The sequence below is a fragment of the Tachyglossus aculeatus genome, chromosome 11 (genome assembly GCF_015852505.1).
Source record: "Tachyglossus aculeatus isolate mTacAcu1 chromosome 11, mTacAcu1.pri, whole genome shotgun sequence".
Lineage (NCBI taxonomy): Eukaryota > Metazoa > Chordata > Mammalia > Monotremata > Tachyglossidae > Tachyglossus > Tachyglossus aculeatus.
The window spans coordinates 71,539,469-71,560,298 of NC_052076.1; the positions used below are offsets into that span (position 1 = coordinate 71,539,469).

The 20,830-nt window shown below is 47.0% G+C and overlaps 1 protein-coding gene across 2 annotated transcripts in view; it reads right to left on the reverse strand.

Moving 5' to 3' along the window:
• NCAPD3 (non-SMC condensin II complex subunit D3) overlaps positions 1 to 20,830 on the reverse strand; it is a 121,004-nt gene that overhangs the window by 38,143 nt on the left and 62,031 nt on the right. For both annotated transcript variants that reach the window (XM_038753646.1, XM_038753645.1), the window contains 6 exons: positions 17,991 to 18,182; positions 17,553 to 17,653; positions 17,337 to 17,452; positions 3,442 to 3,549; positions 894 to 1,005; positions 690 to 797 (listed from right to left, as the gene is read on the reverse strand). In XM_038753646.1, coding sequence (XP_038609574.1) covers positions 690 to 797; positions 894 to 1,005; positions 3,442 to 3,549; positions 17,337 to 17,452; positions 17,553 to 17,653; positions 17,991 to 18,182 — 737 coding nt within the window. The remainder of the gene's footprint in view (positions 1 to 689; positions 798 to 893; positions 1,006 to 3,441; positions 3,550 to 17,336; positions 17,453 to 17,552; positions 17,654 to 17,990; positions 18,183 to 20,830) is intronic.

Consider the following 20,830-nt stretch of genomic DNA (forward strand, 5'->3'; position numbering starts at 1 on the left):
AGAAACTCCTTAGCACTGGCTTTAAAACACTCAATCGCCTCATCCCACCCTACCTCATGTCACTAATTTCATACTACAGCCCAGCCTGCACACTCCATTCCTCTAACGCCAGTTTACTCACTGTGCCCCCAACTCATCTATCTCGCCACCAATCCCTTTCCCACGTCACCTTCCTAGCCTGGAATTCCCTCTCCCTCCATATACACCAGACCATCACTCTATCCACCTTCAAAGTATTACTACGGTCACGTCTCCTTCAAGAGGCCTTCCCCAGTTAAGCCCCTTTTTTCCTGGCCCACTCTCCCTTCTATGTTGTCTATGCACTTCAATCTGTGACCTCTGGACACCTGATATTCTCCCCACCACCACACTTATGCACATATCTTTAAATTACATATTATAAATTATCTATCTATATTATTGTCTGTCTCCCCCTCTAGGATTGTAATCGTGCTATGGGCAGGGAACATGACTGCTAATTCTGTTGCAAGCACTTAGTATAGTGCTCTGCATGTAATAAGCACTCAATAAATACAACTGATTGACTGAATTTACAGATGAGGAAAACGAGTCCCAGAGAAGTGAAGCGACACAGCAGACAAGGGTCAGGATTAGAACCCAGGTCCTCTGGCTCCCTGTTGCAGTCACCATTCATTCATTCATTCAAATTCTTCCTATATTGTTCTTACCTAAGGTAATGAATGCATGGGCTCTGATCACCGGCGGCATGAAAGAACCTTTGAACTGGGAAAGTGGCTGGGAAGTTGGAAGATTATCGCTTCCGTCTGATGGAACCACTGAGGAAAAACAGGAAATTTACATTTACACCACGTGTCGAAACGGCTTAAAAAAAATAACTTAATTCTTCCTTCATATAATCTCCAGGGCCTCACTTGTTTCCGCATCGACAGAAGCCAGAATGGACTGGATGAGAAGGAAGATTCGTTTCTCAACTTTGGCCGGGCAGAGCTGTGCTACCTCCCCTAATGTGAAGATGTGTCTTACCTATGAAGAGAAGCAGCAGGGCAGTCGGAAAATATAAAAGAGAACAATAATCAATGGGTGCTATGTTCTTAGGGTTTTATCCGCAAACAGAGGCCCTATGACCTCTCTCCCGACCCTGGTGGAGTGAATCCACTGGGAACACTGCAGCCTTCCCATCGCGACATCCACGGCCCTTGGAGTTCCCCTCTGACAGCTTTGCTGCCTTCCTGGGATTCTGTACCGGTTTTTTCCCCCGTCACCAAGGAACCTTCACCCCGATCAACCTCCCACCACCCTGATGGGACAGAGAAAATTAGCCGCAGCCTCGCACCACCTTCAAAGAAACTCGGGGAAACTGTGGCAGCGGCTGCTAAGGGAGTGGTCACTGCGGCCATGGTCGTGACTGTGGAGGAGCCACAGAGATGAGCCAGAAATTCTGCTTCTCTAGCCATTTTGTTTATTTGTTCCCCATCTTCACTCCGTCTTAGGTTTTAGTTTCATATCCCGTTGCCTGTCCCTTCTCTTCCCTTATAATTTTAGATTATCAGTCCCTCGAGTGCCAGGAACTGTGTCTAATCCCCACCTGCGTATTCCTTCCCAGTGCTTAGACCTGAAAGGACAAACGGGAATTTCCGTCCACCTGAATCCATCCCTGCCGAAATCTGAATTCAGACTACCATATTAACTACTGATTGAGCTAAGAAACAGTACACTGGTCAGAAAAACCGGACACTCCAAGGCAATGGCTTTAGTTGGCCTGAGTGGTGAAATTTAAAACTCCACGTGAGGGGAATAACAGGTCCTCCCAGAAGTTGCAGAAATAAAACTTATTCTAAAATAAGTTTGAGTCTCATTACCTAAATGTTCCCTGCTTCTGACCCAGGTAAGTTTTAATAAAGAAATGTGCTCATAATAAAGCTTGGGGCATCAGGAGTGTCTTCCCATAACTTCAGTAACCGTGGTCTTCAATCACTAGAGATTGTGAATGTTGGACTGCCAGAGCAGAAGGGAATTCAGGAGAGAGCTTTACTGGATTAAAAAATGGTCCAATTCTTTGAAAAAGCAGCCAATACTGAAGAGCTTCAAAGAAAAAAAATAGCTCATTATTTCCTTCACAGGGACAGTGCCAGATGCTGGGATCAGTAACTTTGAGAATTACTATAACGCACTTCTTGAGGATTAGCCAATCAAATCAGTTAATTGGCTCATTTCGCGCTAAAGCAATCTCTTGCACGGAAACTGCTTCTGGAGCCGGGATTGCAGGGGGAAGGGGGCTATGGCACGCCGTGTGTTTTGAATATTAAAACATCTCCTTTTTATTTCAGATGCTTCTTTTGAACTATTCGACACCATTCCCTAATTTATAGCACGGAAGGCATTTTTCTAATTGAAAAGGTTGCAAAGAGTGAGCGTATTTTATTTCTTCTCTTATTTCAATGGTGGGCTTGACCGAGCTGGGAGTATGTTTGCCTCATAATAATAATGGCATTTATTAGGCGCTTACTAGGTGCAAAGCACTGTTCTAAGCGCTGGGGAGGTTACAAGGTGATCAGGTTGTCCCACGGGGGGCTCACAGTCTTAATCCCCATTTTCCAGATGAGGTCACTGAGGCACAGAGAAGTTAAGTGACTTGCCCCAAGTCACACAGCTGACAATTGGCGGAGCGGGGATATAATAATAATAATAATAATCATGGCATTTATTAAGCGCTTACTATGGGCAAAACAGTGTTCTAAGTGCTGGGGAGGTTACAAGGTGATCAGGTTGTCCCACGGGGGGCTCACAGTCTTAGTCCCCATTTTACAGATGAGGTAACTGAGGCACACAGAAGTCATCTGAAAAATGGGGATGTAGATTGTGAGCCCCACATGGGACTACCTGATCACCTTGTAACCTCCCCAGTGCTTAGAACAGTGCTTTGCACATAGTAAGCGCTTAATAAATGCTATTATTATTATTATTAAGTGACTTGCCCCAGGTCACACAGCTGACAATTGGCGGAGCGGGGATTTGAACCTGTGAGCGCTTGACTCCAAAGCCCGTGCTCTTTCCATTGAGCCACGCTGCTTCTCTACTCAGCTGAATCAAAGATCTCTCATAAATTTGGTGAATGAAAGGTATCTTGTAAAATTATTTCAGAAGAACAATTACCCTTATTATACTTTTTTAAACACTTACCAGCTGCCAAACGTCATGCTAAGCCCTGGTGTTGATACAAGAAAATCAGATTAGACATGTCCCACACAGGGCTCACAATCTAAGAGGAAAAATCCCATTTTAATACTGGAACGGCAGTCAAGACGTCTTCAGAAAAATCAGCTTAGCTAAGATATCGGTGGCGAGTGGGGGCACCGACACTGACTTTGTAATTCAGTGCTTTGGTTAGCGTCGTCGGAGAGCAAACAAAACATCAGCGCTAAGAAAGGACCGGGATAGAGTAAAAGCTGAGTTACTTACCAGCAAGTCTTCCTCCATAAACCCTGCTCCACCTTCTTTAAGAACTATACTGGAGATGTAACGATCACAGGTTGACAGGACACCCTCGCACACCTGATTCAGTAATTTCTGCGGTAAGGTAAAGACAAACCCGGCTGAAGGTGCTACAGACGAAACCAAATATTCATCCAGGCAATACGCTTGATGGACTCGGAGCGGAGGAGGAGGAGGGGGTCGGTCAACCCCAGAACGAACCCATTGTAAAAACAAAACTCCCAAATCTGGGCGCAAGGTTTACACTGCAATATTTTTTTGGCTATACGTCCCAAGATGCGTTATTTCTCGCTTGCTAAAGATGTCCAGGGCCAAAATGACAAACCTCTTCTTCTGCCACCCAGCTAAGTGACATTTACAGTAAATACTGCCCGGTTTTGAACAGTTGCTCTCCTTTCATTTCTACCCTATTTTTACTATAAAAATTAATGCAGGGAAGTCTACTGCCTCAATTTCGAGAAGCTAATAGCCGTGTTCTTCAACCAATGTAGAAAGGAAGGTACTGTAGTCCCTCTGGTGCACGTACCAGTCTAAACCAGGGGAATAACTGCTGTGATTATTGAGAAGCACCACCGTTACCGAAAAAGACGACAGGAACTCCTCAGCAGCCTTGAGCCTCTCGATTCGAAACGACACGAAGGAGCCATGCGGTCCCCACTTCTCAGCAAAGGAGCCTGCAACTATGCGAACCCACTAGAGGAAGCGGTGTGGTTCTGTGGAAAGAGCCCGGGCTTTGGAGTCGGGGGTCACGGGTTCAAATCCCGGCTCCGCCGCTTGTCGGCTGTGTGACTTTGGGCAAGTCACTTAACTCCTCTGTGCCTCAGTTACCTCATCTGTAAAATGGGGATTAAGACTGTGAGCCCCCCGTTGGGACAGCCTGATCACCTTGTAACTTTTCCAGCGCTTAGAACAGTGCTTTGCACATAGTGAGCCATTATTATAATTATTATGTATCAATTGTCCATTGAGAGAAATCTCCCAGTTGACCCTCTGACATCCATACCTCATTCCTTGCAGGAATTATATTAAAAAGTCGATAATTTCAGAAATCAACTGGCCCATAAAAGCTTTCGATAACCCAAAATATTTACCAGCCCAGATAGCTGGCGTGTTGCCTCCTGGCAAATATATGCATTCACAGACCACACAGAAAACAATCAGAGTAATACAGTAATAATAATGATGGTATTTGCTAAGTGCTTACTATGTGCAAAGCACTGTTCTAAGTGCTGGGGGGGGGGGTTACAAGGTGATCAGGTTGTCCCACGGGGGGCTCACAGTCTTCATCCCCATTTTATGGATGAGGTAACTGGGGCACAGAGAAGTTAAGTGGCTTGCCCAAGGTCACCCAGCTGACAAGTGGTGCAGCCGGAATTCGAACCCATGACCTCTGACTCCCAAGCCCGGGCTCGTTCCACTGAGCCACGCTGCTTCTCCTACTGACAGGAGTGAGAGGCGCACAAACGCCCACATTCACAAAGGACCGTACAGTCAGGGAAAGAGACCAAGGTATCCGCACATTCCCTCCACGTTCCTTCCTAGGAGAAGGGTATTTATTCCCAAGCGCTTAGTCCAGTGCTCTGCACACAGTAAGCGCTCAAGAAATACGATTGAATGAATGAATGAATTTATTCCTAAAGAATTTCACCTCTTAGAAGAGCTGGAAATGGACCTCATCTTTTCCCCTAAAACCACTCCTCCTCCAAACTTTCCCATCTCAGTGGTCAACTTCCCTTCCTTCCTCTCCCCCTCGTCCCCCTCTCCATCCCCCCATCTTACCTCCTTCCCTTCCCCACAGCACCTGTATATATGTATATATGGTTGTACATATTTATTACTCTATTTTTATTTATTTTGCTTGTACATTTCTATCCTATTTATTTTATTTTGTTGGTATGTTTGGTTTTGTTCTCTGTCTCCCCCTTTTAGACTGTGAGCCCACTGTTGGGTAGGGACTGTCTCTATGTGTTGCCAATTTGTACTTCCCAAGCGCTTAGTACAGTGCTCTGCACATAGTAAGCGCTCAATAAATACGATTGATTGATTGATTGATTGATTCCCCATTCTCCCTGCGCCCGAGGCCTGCAACCTTGGGGTCATCTTTGACTTAGCCCGTAAGCTTGCTGTGGGCAGGAAACGTGTCTAACAACGCTGTTCTCCTCTGCTCTCCCAAACACTTAGCAGAGTGCACCGCAAACAGTAAGCGCTCAATAAATGGGACCAACTGATTGCCTCTTCACTATTTCAACCCTTTTTCCTTCTCCTGCCAAATCCCGCTTGGTTGTCCCTGTACATCTCCCAGATCTGTGTCTTTCTCTCCACCCAAACTGCTCATTCGTGGTAGCTCCCAGCAAAACTATTTTATTATCCTCCTGGCTGGTTCCCGGCCTGTCCCACTTCCAGTCACTACTAACCGTGAGGCTCATCATCCTGAAGCATCACTCGACCCCAAGGTCTCCTCTTCTCAAAACCCTCCACCGGCTCCGTGGGTCTCATAAAAATGCCTTATAATCGGCTTCAGGGCTCTCCAACTGCTGGTTGAACCCCATCTATTCTCCGGTTCTCTGTCTCCATTCCTCCCAAGCCAACCTTTCGGCCAAACCTCACTCTCAACTCTTCCACCTCCGTCGCCCCTCGTCCTGAAACCGTCTCCCTTCTCAAACAAGCCATCAGTGGTATATATTGAGAAATTACTCTATGCAGAGTAATAATAATAATGATTATGGTACTTGTTAAACGCTTACTACGTGCTGAGCACTGTTCTAAGAGCTGGGGTAGATACAAGGTGATCAGGTTGTCCCATGTGGGGCTCACGGTTTTAATCCCCATTTTACGATGAGGTAACTGAAGCTAAGAGAAGTTAAGTGGCTTACCCAAGGTCACACAGCAGACAAGTGGCGGATCCGGGATTAGAACCCACGTTCTCTGACTCTCAAGCCCGGGCTCTTTCCACTGAGCCACGCTGCTTCTCTAAGAGTCTTTGGCAGGGTATCAGACTGTAAGCCTGTTAATGGGCAGGGAATATGACTGTTTACTGCCATATCGTACTCTCCCGTGCGCTTAGTACAGTGTTCTGCACATACGATAGAGTAGGTAAACACAATCTCCTCCTCACAGTCCCACTTTGGCCAATGGGCTTCCCTCAGCTGATGTGGCTCAGTGGAAAGAGCCCGGGCTTTGGAGTCAGAGATCATGGGTTCAAATCCCAGCTCCGCCACTTGTCAGCTGTGTGACTTTGGGCAAGTCACTTCACTTCTCTGGGCCTCAGTCACCTCACCTGTAAAATGGGGGTTAAGACTGTGAGCCCCACATGGGACAACCTGATCAATCAATCAATCATATTTATTGAGCGCTTACTGTGTGCAGAGCACTGTACTAAGCGCTTGGGAAGTATAAGTTGGCAACATATAGAGACAGTCCCTACCCACCAGTGGGCTCACAGTCGAGAAGGGGGAGACAGAGGACAAAACCAAACATATTAACAAAATAAAATAAATACAATAGATATGTACAAGTAAAATAAATAGAGTAATAAATATGTACAAACATATATACATATATGCAGGTGCTGTGGGGAAGGGAAGGAGGTAAGATGGGGGGACGGAGACGGGGACGAGGGGGAGAGGAAGGTCGGGGCTCAGTCTGGGAAGGCCTCCTGGAGGAGGTGAGCTCTCAGTAGGGCCTTGAAAGGAGGAAGAGAGCTAGCTTGGCGGATGGGCAGAGGGAGGGCATTCCAGGCCAGGGGGAGGACTTGGGCCGGGGGTCGATGGCGGGACAGGCGAGAACGAGGCACAGTGAGATTAGTGGCAGAGGAGCGGAGGGTGCGGGGTGGGCTGGAGAAGGAGAGAAGGGAGGTGAGGTAGGAGGGGGCGAGGTGATGGACAGCCTGGAAGCCCAGGGTGAGGAGTTTCTGCCTGATGTGTAGGTTGATTGGTAGCCACTGGAGATTTTTGAGGAGGGGAGTAACATGCCCCGAGCGTTTCTGGACAAAGAGCGTTTCTGATCACCCTGTAACTGTCCCAGCGCTTAGAACAGTGCTTTGCACATAGTAAGTGCTTAATAAATGCCATTATTATTATTATTATTATCACCTTCACCACATCACCAAGACCCACCCTTTCCTCTCCATCCAAACCACTACTTTGCTGGTTTAATCTCTCATCCTATCCCGACTGGATTACTGCATCAGCCTCCTTTCTGATCTCCCATCCTCCTGTCTCTCCCCACTTCAGTCTATACTTTGCTCTGCTGCCCGGATTATCTTTCTACAGAAACACTCTGGGCATGTCACCCCACGCTCCTCAAAAATCTCCAGTGGTTTTGAATCAAGCAGAAACTCCTCACCCTTGGCTTCAAAGCTCTCCATCACCTTGCTCCCTCTTACCTCACCTCCCTTCTCTCCTTCTCCATCCCAGCCCGCACCCTCCGCTCCTCTGGTGCTAAGCTCCTCACCGCGTCTCGTTCTCGCCTGTCCCGCCGTCGACCCCCGGCCCACGTCCCACCTCTGGCCTGGAATGCCCTCCCTCCTCACATCTGCCAAACTAGCAAACTTCCCCTCTTCCAAGCCCTACTGAAAGCTCACCTCCTCCAGGTGGCCTTCCCAGACTAAGCCCCCTTTTCCTCTGCTCCACCCCCCTCCCCGCCCCACAGCACTTGTGTATATACGTACATATTTATTATTCCATTTTTATTTTATTAATGATGTGTATACATCTATAATTCTACTTATTTATACTGCTGTCTGTCTACTTGTTTTGTTGTCCATCTCCCCCCTTCTGGACTGTGAGCCCGCTGGGTAGGGATTGTTTCTATTTGTTGCCAAATTGTACTTTCCAAGCGCTGAGTACAGTGCCCTGCACACAGTAAGCGCTCAATAAACACGATTCATTCACTCATTCATTCAATCGTATTTATTGAACGCTTACTGTGTGCATAGCACTGTACTAAGCACTTGGGAAGTACAAGTCGGCAACATAGAGAGACGGTCCCTACCCAACAGCGGGCTCACAGTCTAGAAGGGGGAGACAGAAATAGAAAATAGAAAAATACGTACATGATTGATTGAATGAATGAGTGAATGAAGTGGCGTTGGCTTCCTTCTCATGCCCCAATGCCACTTTCGCACCATTCCAGCGCTTAGAACAGTGCTTTGCACATAGTAAGCGCTTAATAAATGCCATCATTAGTATTATTATTATCCCACCTCCCCCTTCCCTTTCTTTGAAGCCCACGTCATCTGTCTCTACCACCCCCTCCAGACTCTAGTAGCTGTCACCTACCGACCCTGAGGTCCCACCTTCAACTTTTTTAACTATTTTGATCCCTTTCTCATATTCCTTCTCTCTTTTCCCATGCTTACTTTGACCCCCCTGGGGACTTCAATATCCACATCGATGTTCCTGATAATAATAATAATGGCATTTATTAAGCACTTTACCATGTGCAAAGCACTGTTCTAAGCACCGGGGAGGTTACAAGGTGATCAGGTTGTCCCGCGTGAGGCTCATGGTCTTAATCCCCATTTTACAGATGAGGTAACTGAGGCTCATTAGAAGTTAAGTGACTTGCCCAAAATCACACAGCTGACAACTGGCAGAGCCGGGATTCGAACCCATAACCTCTGACTCCAAAGCCCGGGCTCTTTCCACTGAGCCACGCTGCTTCTCTTCCTGATGACCTTCTATCACCCCTCACAACCCTTCCCTCTCTTCCTCTCGGCAGCAACATTATGTCTTTCTCGATTCCCCTCCCCATTGCCTCAGCTCCCTCCCTCTGCTCGACCCCTTCTCTCCCCACAGCACTTGTGTATATATATGTACAAATTTATTATTCTGTTTATTTTATTAATGATGTGTATATATCTATAAGTCTATTTATATTGAGCTATTGATGTCTGTCTACCTGTTTGGTTTCGTTGCCTGTCTTCCTTCCTTCTAGACTGTGAGCCCATTGTTGGGTAGGGATTCCCAGACTGAGCCCCCCGCCTTACCTCCTTCCCCTCCCCACAGCACCTGTATAAATGTTGGTACGTATTTATTACTCTATTTATTCATTTATTTTATTTGTGCATATTTATTCTATTTATTTTATTTTGTTAATATGTTTTGTTTTGTTGTCTGTCTCCCCCTTCTAGACTGTGAGCCCGCTGTTGGGAAGGGACCGTCTCTATATGTTGCCGACTTGTACTTCCCAAGCGCTTTGTACAGTGCTCTGCACACGGTAAGTGCTCAATAAATACAATTGAATGAATGAATGAATGATTGTGTCTGTTGCCAAATTGTACTTTCCAAGCACTTAGTACAGTGCTCTGCACACAGTAAGCGCTCAATAAATACCACTGAATGAATGAGTGAACTGCACCAATCTCCTGTTTCACCCCACCTCTCCCACTCGCCAACTTGGACACACACTCCATCTCTTCATCTCTAACCACTGCACAATCTCTAGACTCACCCATCCGACTCTCTCAACTCGTCGCTCCCCACTGAGCCTTCATATTCAATCTACCCACTCCTGCTGACCAAAGAGACGTTCTCAACACCAACCTCTCTACTGAACTCAACTCAGCCGCACCCCTAGCCCTTCGTCGAACGCGTACCCCTAACCCACAGCCCCGGATCACCCGCACAGTCCGCCTCCTTCGCTCTTCTGCTTGATTCTCAGGATGCTGCCGGCAGAAATCTAAATATCAGGCTGACTTTGTGCACCTCAAGTTTCTCCTTGCTTGCTTTAACTCTGCCCAGCAAAACGATTTCTCTTCCCTTACTGAAACCCATGCTCATTGTCCTTGCCAGTTGTTCCAGATATTTAACTCCCTCCTCAGCCCCGCCGTTCCCCCAACGACCTGGCCATCTTCTTCATTAAGAAAATTAACACCATCGGGTGTGAGCTCCCTAAAATTGCCCTCCCCATTCCCGGCCCCCTCTTCAACTTTCCCATCCTTCCAAGCAGTATCTCTAGAGGAGATCGCCTATCTCCTCTCAAATGCCACCCCCTCCACATATGCATCAGACCCCATTCATTCGCACCTTATAAAAATCTCTCCCGCTCCCTTCTTCCCTCCCTGACATCTTCAACTGTTCCCTCTCCAGTGGCTTCTTCCCCACTGCCTTCAACATGCCCGTGTCTCTCCCATCCCCACAAAACCCTCCTCTGACCCCACAGTTCCCTCCAGTTATCGCCCCATCTCCCTCCTACCCTTCCTCTCCAAACTCCTTGAGAAAACTGCCTATACCAGTTGTCTCAAATTCCTTTCCTCCAACTCTCTCCTGGCTCCCTCCAGTCTGGCTTCCGTCCCCTTCACTCCACCGAAACCACCCTCTCGAAGGTCACCGATGATCTCCTTCTTGCCAAATCCAAGGGCTTCTGCTCCATCCTAATCCTCCTGGACCTCTCAGCTGCCTTGACACTGGGGACCACCCCCTTCTCCTGGAAACATTATCCAACTTTGGCTTCACTGCCCCTGCCTCTCCTGGTTCTCCTCTTATCTCTCTAGCTGTTCATTCTCAGTCTCCTTCACGGGCTCCTCCTCTGCCTCCCGCCCCCAACTGTGGGGGTCCCTCAAAGTTCAGTTCTCGATCGCTTTCTATACTCCATCTACACTAATTTGCTCCCATGACCATCTCTATGTCGATGATACTCAAATCTACATCTCCAGCCCTGATCTCTCTCTCTTTCTCTCTCTGGGCTCCCACCTCCTCCTGCCTTCAAAACATCTCTACTTGGATATCCTCCTGTCACCTCAAACTTAACATGGCCAAAACCAAGCTCCTTACCTTCCCACCTGAACCTTGTCCTCTCCTGGATTTTCCTGTCACTGTAGATGGCCATCCTTCCAATCCCATAAATCCTTTACCTTGGCTTGACTCTTCTCTCTCATTCAACCCACATATTCAATCTGCCACCAAATCCTATCGGTCCCACCTTCACAACATCGCTAAAATCCGCCCTTTCCTCTACATCCAAACTGCTACCATGTTAATACAATCACTCATCCTATCCCTCCTAGATTACTGCATCAGCCTCCTTGCTGACCCCCCAATCGCCTACCTCTCCCCATTACAGTCCATATTTCATTCTGCTGCCCAGGTCATCTTTCTACACGAGCGTTCAGGACATGGCACCTCTCTCCTCAAAACCCTCCGGTGGTTGCCTATCCACCTCCGTATCAAACAAAAAACCCTCCCCATTGGCTTTAAAGCATTTCATCATCTTGCCCTCTCCTACCTCACCTCACTTCTCTCCTTCTAAAAGCCCAGCCCGCATACTTCGCTCCTCTCATGCTAACCTTCTCACTGTACCTCGACCTCGCCTGTCCCGCCGCAGACTCCTGGCTCAAGTCTTACCTCTGGCCTGGAACATCCTCCCTCCTCAAATTCATTCATTCATTCAATTGTATTTATTGAGCACTTACTGTGTGCAGAGCACTGTACTAAGTGCTTGGGAAGTACAAGTTGGCAACATATAGAGACGGTCCCTACCCAACAGTGGGCTCACAGTCTAGAAATCCGCCAGACAACTACTCTCCCCGGCTTCAAAGCCTTACTGAAGGCACATCTTCTCCAAGAGGCCTTCCCGGACTAAGCCCCACTTTTCCTCGTCTCCCACTCCCATCTCCATCATCCTGACTTGTTCCTCTCCCCTCTTTTCCCAGCCCCACAGCACTTATGTATGTATCTGCAATTTCGTTTACCTGTATCCATGCCTGTCTCCTCCCTCTCTAGACCGTCAGCTCGTTGTGGGCAGGGACTGTACTTTCCTAAGCGCTTAGTACAGTGCTCCGCACACAGTAAGTGCTTAATAAATATGACAATGAATTAATCAGCAGCTCATTTAATGGGAACCAACTATTCCAACAGCTGTGGTGGGAGGATTTGTCCACTGACCTGTGCCCAACTCCTGTGCAGCAAGACCCTACGTCAGTGGTTGTAATTTCCCACCTCTCCTCATAGTCCGACCTTCGGATCCTCAGAGAGATTAATTCAGAGGGAAACTAAACTTTAGCGAAAGAAGGACATGACAAGCATTCCAAGTACTAAACTAAGAACGATCTGTATTTTCAGGATGCTCCTTCTCTGGGCCTTCCAAGGGTTCTTTCTGTTCCCCTCAATTGGTTATTCTCACTACTAACCTCCTTATCCAATTTTTGTTGATGCAGAGTAAAGAAATATTTCTCACAGGAAATTTCTGAAGAGAAATATTTCTCTTCTGAGGAAAGCTGCTAGAGAAACCTAAAAAATAAATATATCATCGCTTCCAGAAAAAGTCCAAGGCATGGAAACCAAGAAAACACCAGGCAACATTTACGTAGGAAACAGCTCGGCGTTTTCTGCTAAGCAAATTCCAACCTGTCTTGTGCCTCAGGCGACACAGTTAGAGCATATTGATTTATTACAACTAATCCCTTGAAGAAAAAGCAACCAAACAAATACGGACCATCTCCTCAGGAGAGGGAAAATGCAACAAAAGGCAGAGAACTGAATAACTTGGGTGACGGGAGGAGCATTTTCCTCCAAGCCTTTCATTTGTCACAGAGTCCGAAGAGACCGCAGTTCGTTTCTGACTACTGTCCATATCCCCAAACCCACCGCCACAACTGACAATGTGTAGGGCTGTCACTCAAGACAGTACTTGTCCTAGAAGGAATAAATGGATATTCCAAATTGCCCAGTCAACCCATTCCTGCAGAAAGGAGAGCTGCATTACGCACAAATCACTGTAAGACATATTTTAAGCATGACACGAACATTTAACCTCAGAGGCACAGATATATTTTCTGGAGTCAAAGTCACTCAGTTGCAAATGCAGCATTAATCCCCATAGATTGTAATGAGCCTAAATGTCTCCGGGCCAGTTAGGTACAGGAGGGAAAAATAGTATTTCTTTCAAGCCACTAGGGAGGTGGAGGATGGAGGAGGAGGAGAAAGATGCAAGATGAGGAAGAAAGAGGAAGTTTGGGAAAGATGAAGCTGGAAGAGGAGGAACATGAGAAGGGGGGAAAAGGAGGATAGAGGAGAAGATGAGGGAGAATGGAAGGGGAGGAGGCTTGGGGAATATGAGGATGGAGGAGGAAGATGGAAGAGGGAGAAAGGTGATGGAGAAGAGAGGAGGGAGGAAGAAGAAAAAGGAAAGGAAGGGATTTATTGTTTACTGTGTGCAGAACATTGTATGGAGCACTTGGGAAAGTACACAACAACAGAGTTGGTAGACTTGATTCCTCCCCAGTCCTATTTATTGAGCACTTACTGCGTGGAGAGCACTGTACTAAGCACTTGGTAGAGCACATATAACAAGAGAAGAGTTGGTAGACACATTCACTGCCCACGACAAGGTTACAGTCTAGAGGGGCAGAGAGACATTAATATAAATAAATTACAAATATGTACATAAGTGTTGTGGGCCTGGGGCACCTGGGGAAACAATCAGGGCGATGCAGAACGAGGTGGAAGAAGAGGAAAGAGGAACTTAGTCAGAAAAGGCCTTTTGGAGAAGATGTGCCTTCAGTAAGGCTTTCAAGTGGGGGAGAGTAATTGTCTGTTAGATGTGAAGAGGGAGGGCGTTCTAGGCCAGAGGCAGGACGTGAGCGAGAGGTCAGTGGCGAGACAGATGAGACCGAGGTACAGTGAGTAGTTTGGCATTAGAGGAGTGAAGTATACGGGCTGGGTTGTAGTAGAAGAGCAGTGAGACGAGGTAGGATAGGGCAAGGTAATTGAGCGCTTTAAGGCCGATGGTAAGAAGTTTCTATCTGATGCAGAGGTGGAGGGGTAACCACTGGAGGTTCCTGAAGAGTGGGGAAACTTGGACTGAACATTTTGGTTGAGACATGATGCAGGCAGCAGAGTGAAGTATGGACTGGAGAGACGGAAGGCAGAGAGATCAGCAAAGAAGCTGATTCGGTAATCAAAGTGGGACAGGATTAGTGATTGGATTCACGTGGTTGTACTGTAGAGAGAGGAAAGGGGGGATATTAGCGATGCTGTGAAGGTTGAACTGATATGACGGACTCAATATGTGGGTTGAATGAGATAACACCAAGGATAACACCGAGGCTTGGGAGACAGGAAAGATGGTGGTGCCATGTTCAGGGATGGGAAGATAAGGAGTTCTGTTTCGGACACGTCAGGTTTGAGGTGACTGTGGGACACCCAAGTAGAGATGTCTTGAAGGCAGGAGGAAATGTGAGACTGAAGAGAGGGACAGAGATCAGGGCTGGAGATGTAGATTTGGGAATCATCCACAGAGAGATGGTAGTTGAATCCATCAAAGGGAGTGCATGTAGATGGAGACTAGAAGGGGACTCAGACTGAACCTTGAGGGACTCCCACAGTTAGGAGTCCAGAAGGAGTTTACCGTCTACAGGGGGAGTCAGACGCTAAAATAGATTAGAGATAGGGAAAATAGAAAAGTTTAAGAATGCTTACATACGTACTGCGGGACTGAGACGAGTAACAAAACATCTAAAGGGTACACAGGCAAATGCAGAATTGAAGCAGGGGGAGGATGGATAAGGAAATGAAGGGCTTAGTCTGGCAAGGCCTCTTAGAGGAGATATGATTTTGGGAGGGTTTTGAAGGTGAGGAGAGTGGTGGAATGTCAGATATGAAAGTGGAGGGAGTTCTAGGACCAAGGGAGAACCTGGACACGGTGGTGGGATAGACGAGATCATGGTACAGAGAGTAGGCTGGTGTTAGAGGAAAGGAGTGTGCAGGTTGGTAGCACATTAGTGAGGTTAAGTAGGAGAGAGAAGGCCGACTGAGTACCTTAAAGCCAACGGTAAGGAGTCTCTGTGCGCTGCGTCGGTGGATGGGCGACCACTGGAGGTTCTGGAGCAGTGAGACGTGGTCTGAATGGTTTTCAGAAAAATGATTTGGGCAGCAGAGTGACATATGAATTGGAGAGGGGGGAGAAGAGGAGGCAGAGAGGTCCGCGAGGAGGCTGATGCAGAAGTCAAGGCAGAATAGGATGAATGGGATGGAGACAGAAGGGGGCATTTCAGCAATAACGTTAAGGTAAAACTGACAGGATTTTATGACGAAGGAATATGTGGGTTAAATGATATCAGTTGAGGATAATGCCAAGGTTACGGGCTTGGGAGACTGGGAGGATGGTGGTGGTGCCTACAGTGATAAGAAAGTTAGGGGAAGGATAGGGTTCGGGTGGGAAGCTGAGGAGTTCTGCTTTGGATGCATTAAGTCTGAGATATCGGTGGGACGTCCAGGTAAAGATATCCTGAAAGCAGGAGACTTCAAGGAAGGAGAAGGATCAGGGCTGGAAATGTTGATTTGGGAATCATCCACATAGTTGAAGCCATGGGAGTGAGTGAGTTTTCTGAGTAGGTGTAGATAGGAGAATAGAAGGGGACCACAACTGAACAGCCGAAGTTAGAGGGTGGGAGGTTTTCATGGGCATGCCTGAAAACAACAGGGAGCCCCTGGAAAGTGAACAGTTGGAGATGGTGGTCAGGGAAGGAAGAAACTGGATCCACTAAATATAGCTTTTTAAGCTCATCTTAGGAAAACATTGCTTGGGTCTGGGAAGGGAAGGAGGAGGTGAAGTCCGGTTGAGAATTAAGGCACAAGGGAATTAAGGGTAATAATAATAATGACGGCATTTGTTAAGCGCTTGCTATGTGCAGGGCACTGTTCTGAGCGCTGGGGAGGTTACGGGGTGATCGGGTTGTCCCACGGGGAGCTCACAGTTTTGGTCCCCATTTTGCAGATGAGGTAGCTGAGGCACGGAGAGGTGAAGTGACTTGCCCAAGGTCAGGCAGCTGATGGTTGGCGGTGCCGGTATTTGAACCCATGACCTGACTCCAGGGCCCGTGCACTTTCCACTGAGCCATGCTGCTTCTCTTATAATATTATTACATTATTATATCACCTGTTTATATGTATATATGTTTGTATGTCACCTGTATATATGTATATATGTTTGTACATATTTATTACTCTATTTTATTTGTACATACTTATTCTATTTATTTTATTAATATGTTTTGTTTTGTTGTCTGTCTCCCCTTTCTAGACTGTGAGCCTGCTGTTGGGTAGGGACCGTCTCTATATGTTGCCAACTTGTACTTCCCAAGCGCTTAGTACAGTGCTCTGCGCACAGTAAGCACTCAATAAATACAATTGATTGATTGATTGGAGATTTTAGGGAGACCACACATAATGGGTCATTAGTGGCAAGAGATCAGGGGAATGGGGGGACGGGATTTGAGGAGGGAGTTAAAAGACTGAAACAGCTGTTGCAGGGGAAGAGGAAAGGGTAAGAGAGGAGGAAGAAGAAAGACAAGTAGGGAGGAAGAAGGAGAGGCAGGATGAGAGAAAGAAGGGAGAAGGGAAAACAGAGGAGGGAGGAAGGAAGAAAGACAACTGGGGAGAAGGGAAAGGGAGAAGGACGGTGATGAGGAGGAAAGGACCGATGAGCCTTTGTCCCATCACAAAGCCTCTCGGACTCAAAACCTATGTGAAATAATTGATTCTAGTGGTGGTAGTCTGTGGAGGGTCACCCTCATCCTCTTATTCTCACCAGCAGTGTCCCCCCTGGGGCACAGAGTGGAACAAGTACGCAGGTGGGCGGGAGGGAGCACCCTGTGAAATGCATGCCAAGACTCTGACTATTCAGGGCAATGTTGAACACATCTTCATAACGAGGGTGTACTTATTAAGCGTCGACTATGCTAAGCGTGGGATCAATACAAGACCACCAGAGAGGCCACAGTTGTGACTGATTCCAAGGGCCTGAAGAAGGAGTTAATAGCCCTCCCAGATGGCCTAACTCATTTCCATGAGACTTGGGAAGAACTGCCATCGCCCAGGTCCCGCAAACGAAACGGAATACAGGTACGGCTGATGTCTTACCTGGGCCTCTTCCGGGGTGTCTGCACACGCATGGCAGAGCTTCTGCAAGGCTTCGACGGCTGGGCTAATGACTTCCAGGGGCCACCCAAACTCCCGCAGCTTGCTCGTGATAACACCTGAGGAGGAAGTTGAACCACCCCAAGTTCCCCAGCTACCCCAAACTCCAACCGAACGGAGAACCGGCCTCGCCTCCCCAAGACCCCAGTGGCCCCTTACCAATCAGCCGGTCCCGGGTATCCCTGGGCAGGTGCTTGGCAATATGCCCAATCACACACAGGATATGGCCCGTGGTGCCTGGACAGACAGTGCTGTGATGCCTAAAGAAAGTGAGAAACCGGGAAGAAACACCGTGAGAAACCACTCGGTTCCCTGGCTTTTCAGTTTGGGGGAGAGCTAGGAAATTAGCTGAAGCCCAAACGGACCACTAAGGTGATACCAGGGATGTATAGGTGATAGGCTGGGGTGGGGAGTCTGAAACTGAAGACCGGCCTTTCTAGATGGAAAGAATATGCATTTTTCACACTGGAATTGAAACAGAGTGGCTTGAATCTGAATGACAATGTTTGGAACAGCTCTCTCCCGTGGCTGAAGAAGAGCCAGTGGCTTTGCCAGGGTCTTCCGGCCCCTCCACAACTAGACTAGGCGTGTACGCACCTGCAGACTCTCTCCCAGGATTCAATTATTTTGGTGTAATCCAGTTTGGGTGACGAGCAGGCGACCTTCGCAAGGAGCATCCAGGCCGGGGCAGAGTGTTCTGTTTCCGTATGGGTTATCACGTTGTTTATAAAAGTGGATGAGAACTTGTTTTTCTTGGACCACAGATAAAAGGCCTTGTTTAAATAGCGGCTGGAAAGAGAGGGGAAGGGAGAAGGGAATCATATCTATAAATAGCGTGCATGCAACTGCTCGGCTCAAGATTGGATTGGCAGGGAATCAACTCCAGCTGGTTCCTGCTTTCACTCTGCAGAGGCGGATACTGGCCGATAGCTTATTAGAGAAAAACTTCCACAAAATTAGAATGCTTGCCATACATATATCAAACAATCAATGGTATTTATTGAGCACTTACTGTGTGCACAGCACCGTACTGAGCACTTGGGTGAGTACAGTATTGGTAGACATATGTAATCACGCACAAAACCTAGAAATGGTGGCATTAGTCTCTAGAACAAGAAATATATCTCAAAATTCAACTGAATACAAAAACGGCATCAGCCTGGAAGAGGAGGGGGTAAACACCGCAAGCCACCAATGGCAGAGAGGCACATTTCGACAGGTTTTTGATCATAAAAAACATGGAAACATTTGATCCCTGCCAATTTTGGGGAGGAGAAAGTACCTTCTCCTCTCCACCAGCCCCGCTGCGCTGCACTGCACGAATACATAGCTGCACGGCCTTTAGACAGAACGTGAGTTGGAAGGGCCCAGATTCTAATCCTGGCCCCGCCACTTGTCTGGTGGGCGACCCTGGGCAAGTCACTGCACTTCTCGGTGCCTCAGTTACCTCATCTGTAAAATGGGGATTAAGACTGTGAGCCCCATCTGGGACGGGGACTGTGTCCAACCTGATTAGTATAAACACCAGCGCTTAGTACAGTGCCTGGCACATAGCAAGTGCTTAACAAATACCGTTAAAAAATAATTTATTTTGATGCCTGTCCTTGTCTAGCCTGTTAGCCCTTGCGGGCAGGGATTGTGTCTCCCCACTCTCCCAAGTGCTCAGTACAATGCTCTGCACACAGTAAGCACTCAATGAATACCGTTGATTAATCGAAAGAACAGGCAAATTACCATTTTGAAAAAGGGCCAATTAGACTAGTTGAAAAAAGAGAGTCTTTTTCGGAACTCCTTTAAAACAACTACAAATCGAAAACTAATGCTATCCGCTTATAACCCTGTCATTGTCGAACCACCTCTTTCTTTTGTGATTTCCCCTCAGCATTCTGCAAAACAGTGAGGTTATATTAATCAGAAGCCAAGAGCCATATTGAATACTTGAGTGAAGAATTAGAAATATACACAGCTCTTTATAAATACATGCAATGTTTTCTCTCCTCCCTCAATTAATTTTGCTATCTTGGGCTGCTAGGAACACAAAAGACATGTAATTAGTGTGGCTGCTTCTCATTTAAAACTGGAGATTACCAAAGCATGAGGCAACTACAAAAAATAAACAGAAACACAGCCTAATAAACAGCTGATAGGCCCAGACATTTGTAGTTCCCATTTGAAAATAACTACTATTCATTAAAAAACTATTCATTAAAAAGACCAACAGGTCTCTTCTTATGGTTTGACTGAAGTTCACATTATAATCTTCTGCCTGACTGCAGAAACCAACTCAAATTATACTGCCAAAGCATTAATATACTTGGGGGTCGCTAATGATTCACGTACAGTCATCATCCTCATTTCACTAATAGGAAAATAGAGATGTGGATGCTAAGTAATTTTTTCAGTGTCACCGCTGTGATGACGAGAGTGGAACTGTGGCCTCCGGGCCTGTTTTCAAGGAAACTCTTGAGCCCGTGAAAGAGTGAGGCCTGAACTATGGACTTCAGGATGGTAATCGCCTCTGAAAATGTGAAAACAAGTTGGGGAAATAGTTGACAATAAGATTCAGGTGGGCCATTCACCCTTAAAAGGAAAGAACCTGACAGGAAAATGGAAAGATGGTCAACTGAGGGGAAAAAAGGAGGGAAAAAGCCAAGTGAACCAGAGGCTAAATATAACACCGTCTCAGACTACGTTATGATGAAAATGACATCCTAAAGACATGGACCAAAAAGGTTCAACATGCAGGAACCATGAAGTCATCCTTCCTTCAAAGCTAACTTTGATGCCGGGCTTTTTCCGCTGGGCCAACAGCAGGGCATAAAAAGGCAGCATGAATACTTCGAAGGTGGGGGTTGTCTCGTTGGGGTTTGGTGGAGGTGATGGGGGAGAGCACTCCACGCTGGGGGAAAGGTGTGAGCAACAGATCAAAGATGGGTGGGCCGCGAGCAGGGTGCAGTTTGAAGGCTTTTCAGGGAAAAGGAGTGCAATGAACTGGGGTGCAGTGGATTTAGGAAATGGACAAGAGAAAGGCAGCTGATGGAGAACTTCGAAGTCGGTCATCAATCAATCACTGGTTCCTACTGAGTGCATACCGTGTGCAGAGCACTGTACTAAGCGCTTGGGAGAGTATCAAAAAGTAGGGAAGCACTGGAGTTTTTGGAGAAGAGAAATGATGCACTCTGATTGGCATTTTTGAAAGTTACGTCATTCTGTTTGCAGGACAGATTGAAGATAGGAGAGGATTGAGATAGGAGGATGACCAATGAAGAGTCCAGCTGAGAGGTAATGGGGGAAGTAAAAGTGAAGAGGAAGAGGTAGATCTGGTACTTATTTTGGAGAATAATGTCAAGATTAAAATAAAGGCAAGAAAATAGGTCAAAATAACCCCTAAGTTTCCGGCTTCTGAGAAAGAGCGTGGTGATGCTGATGACTGAGAT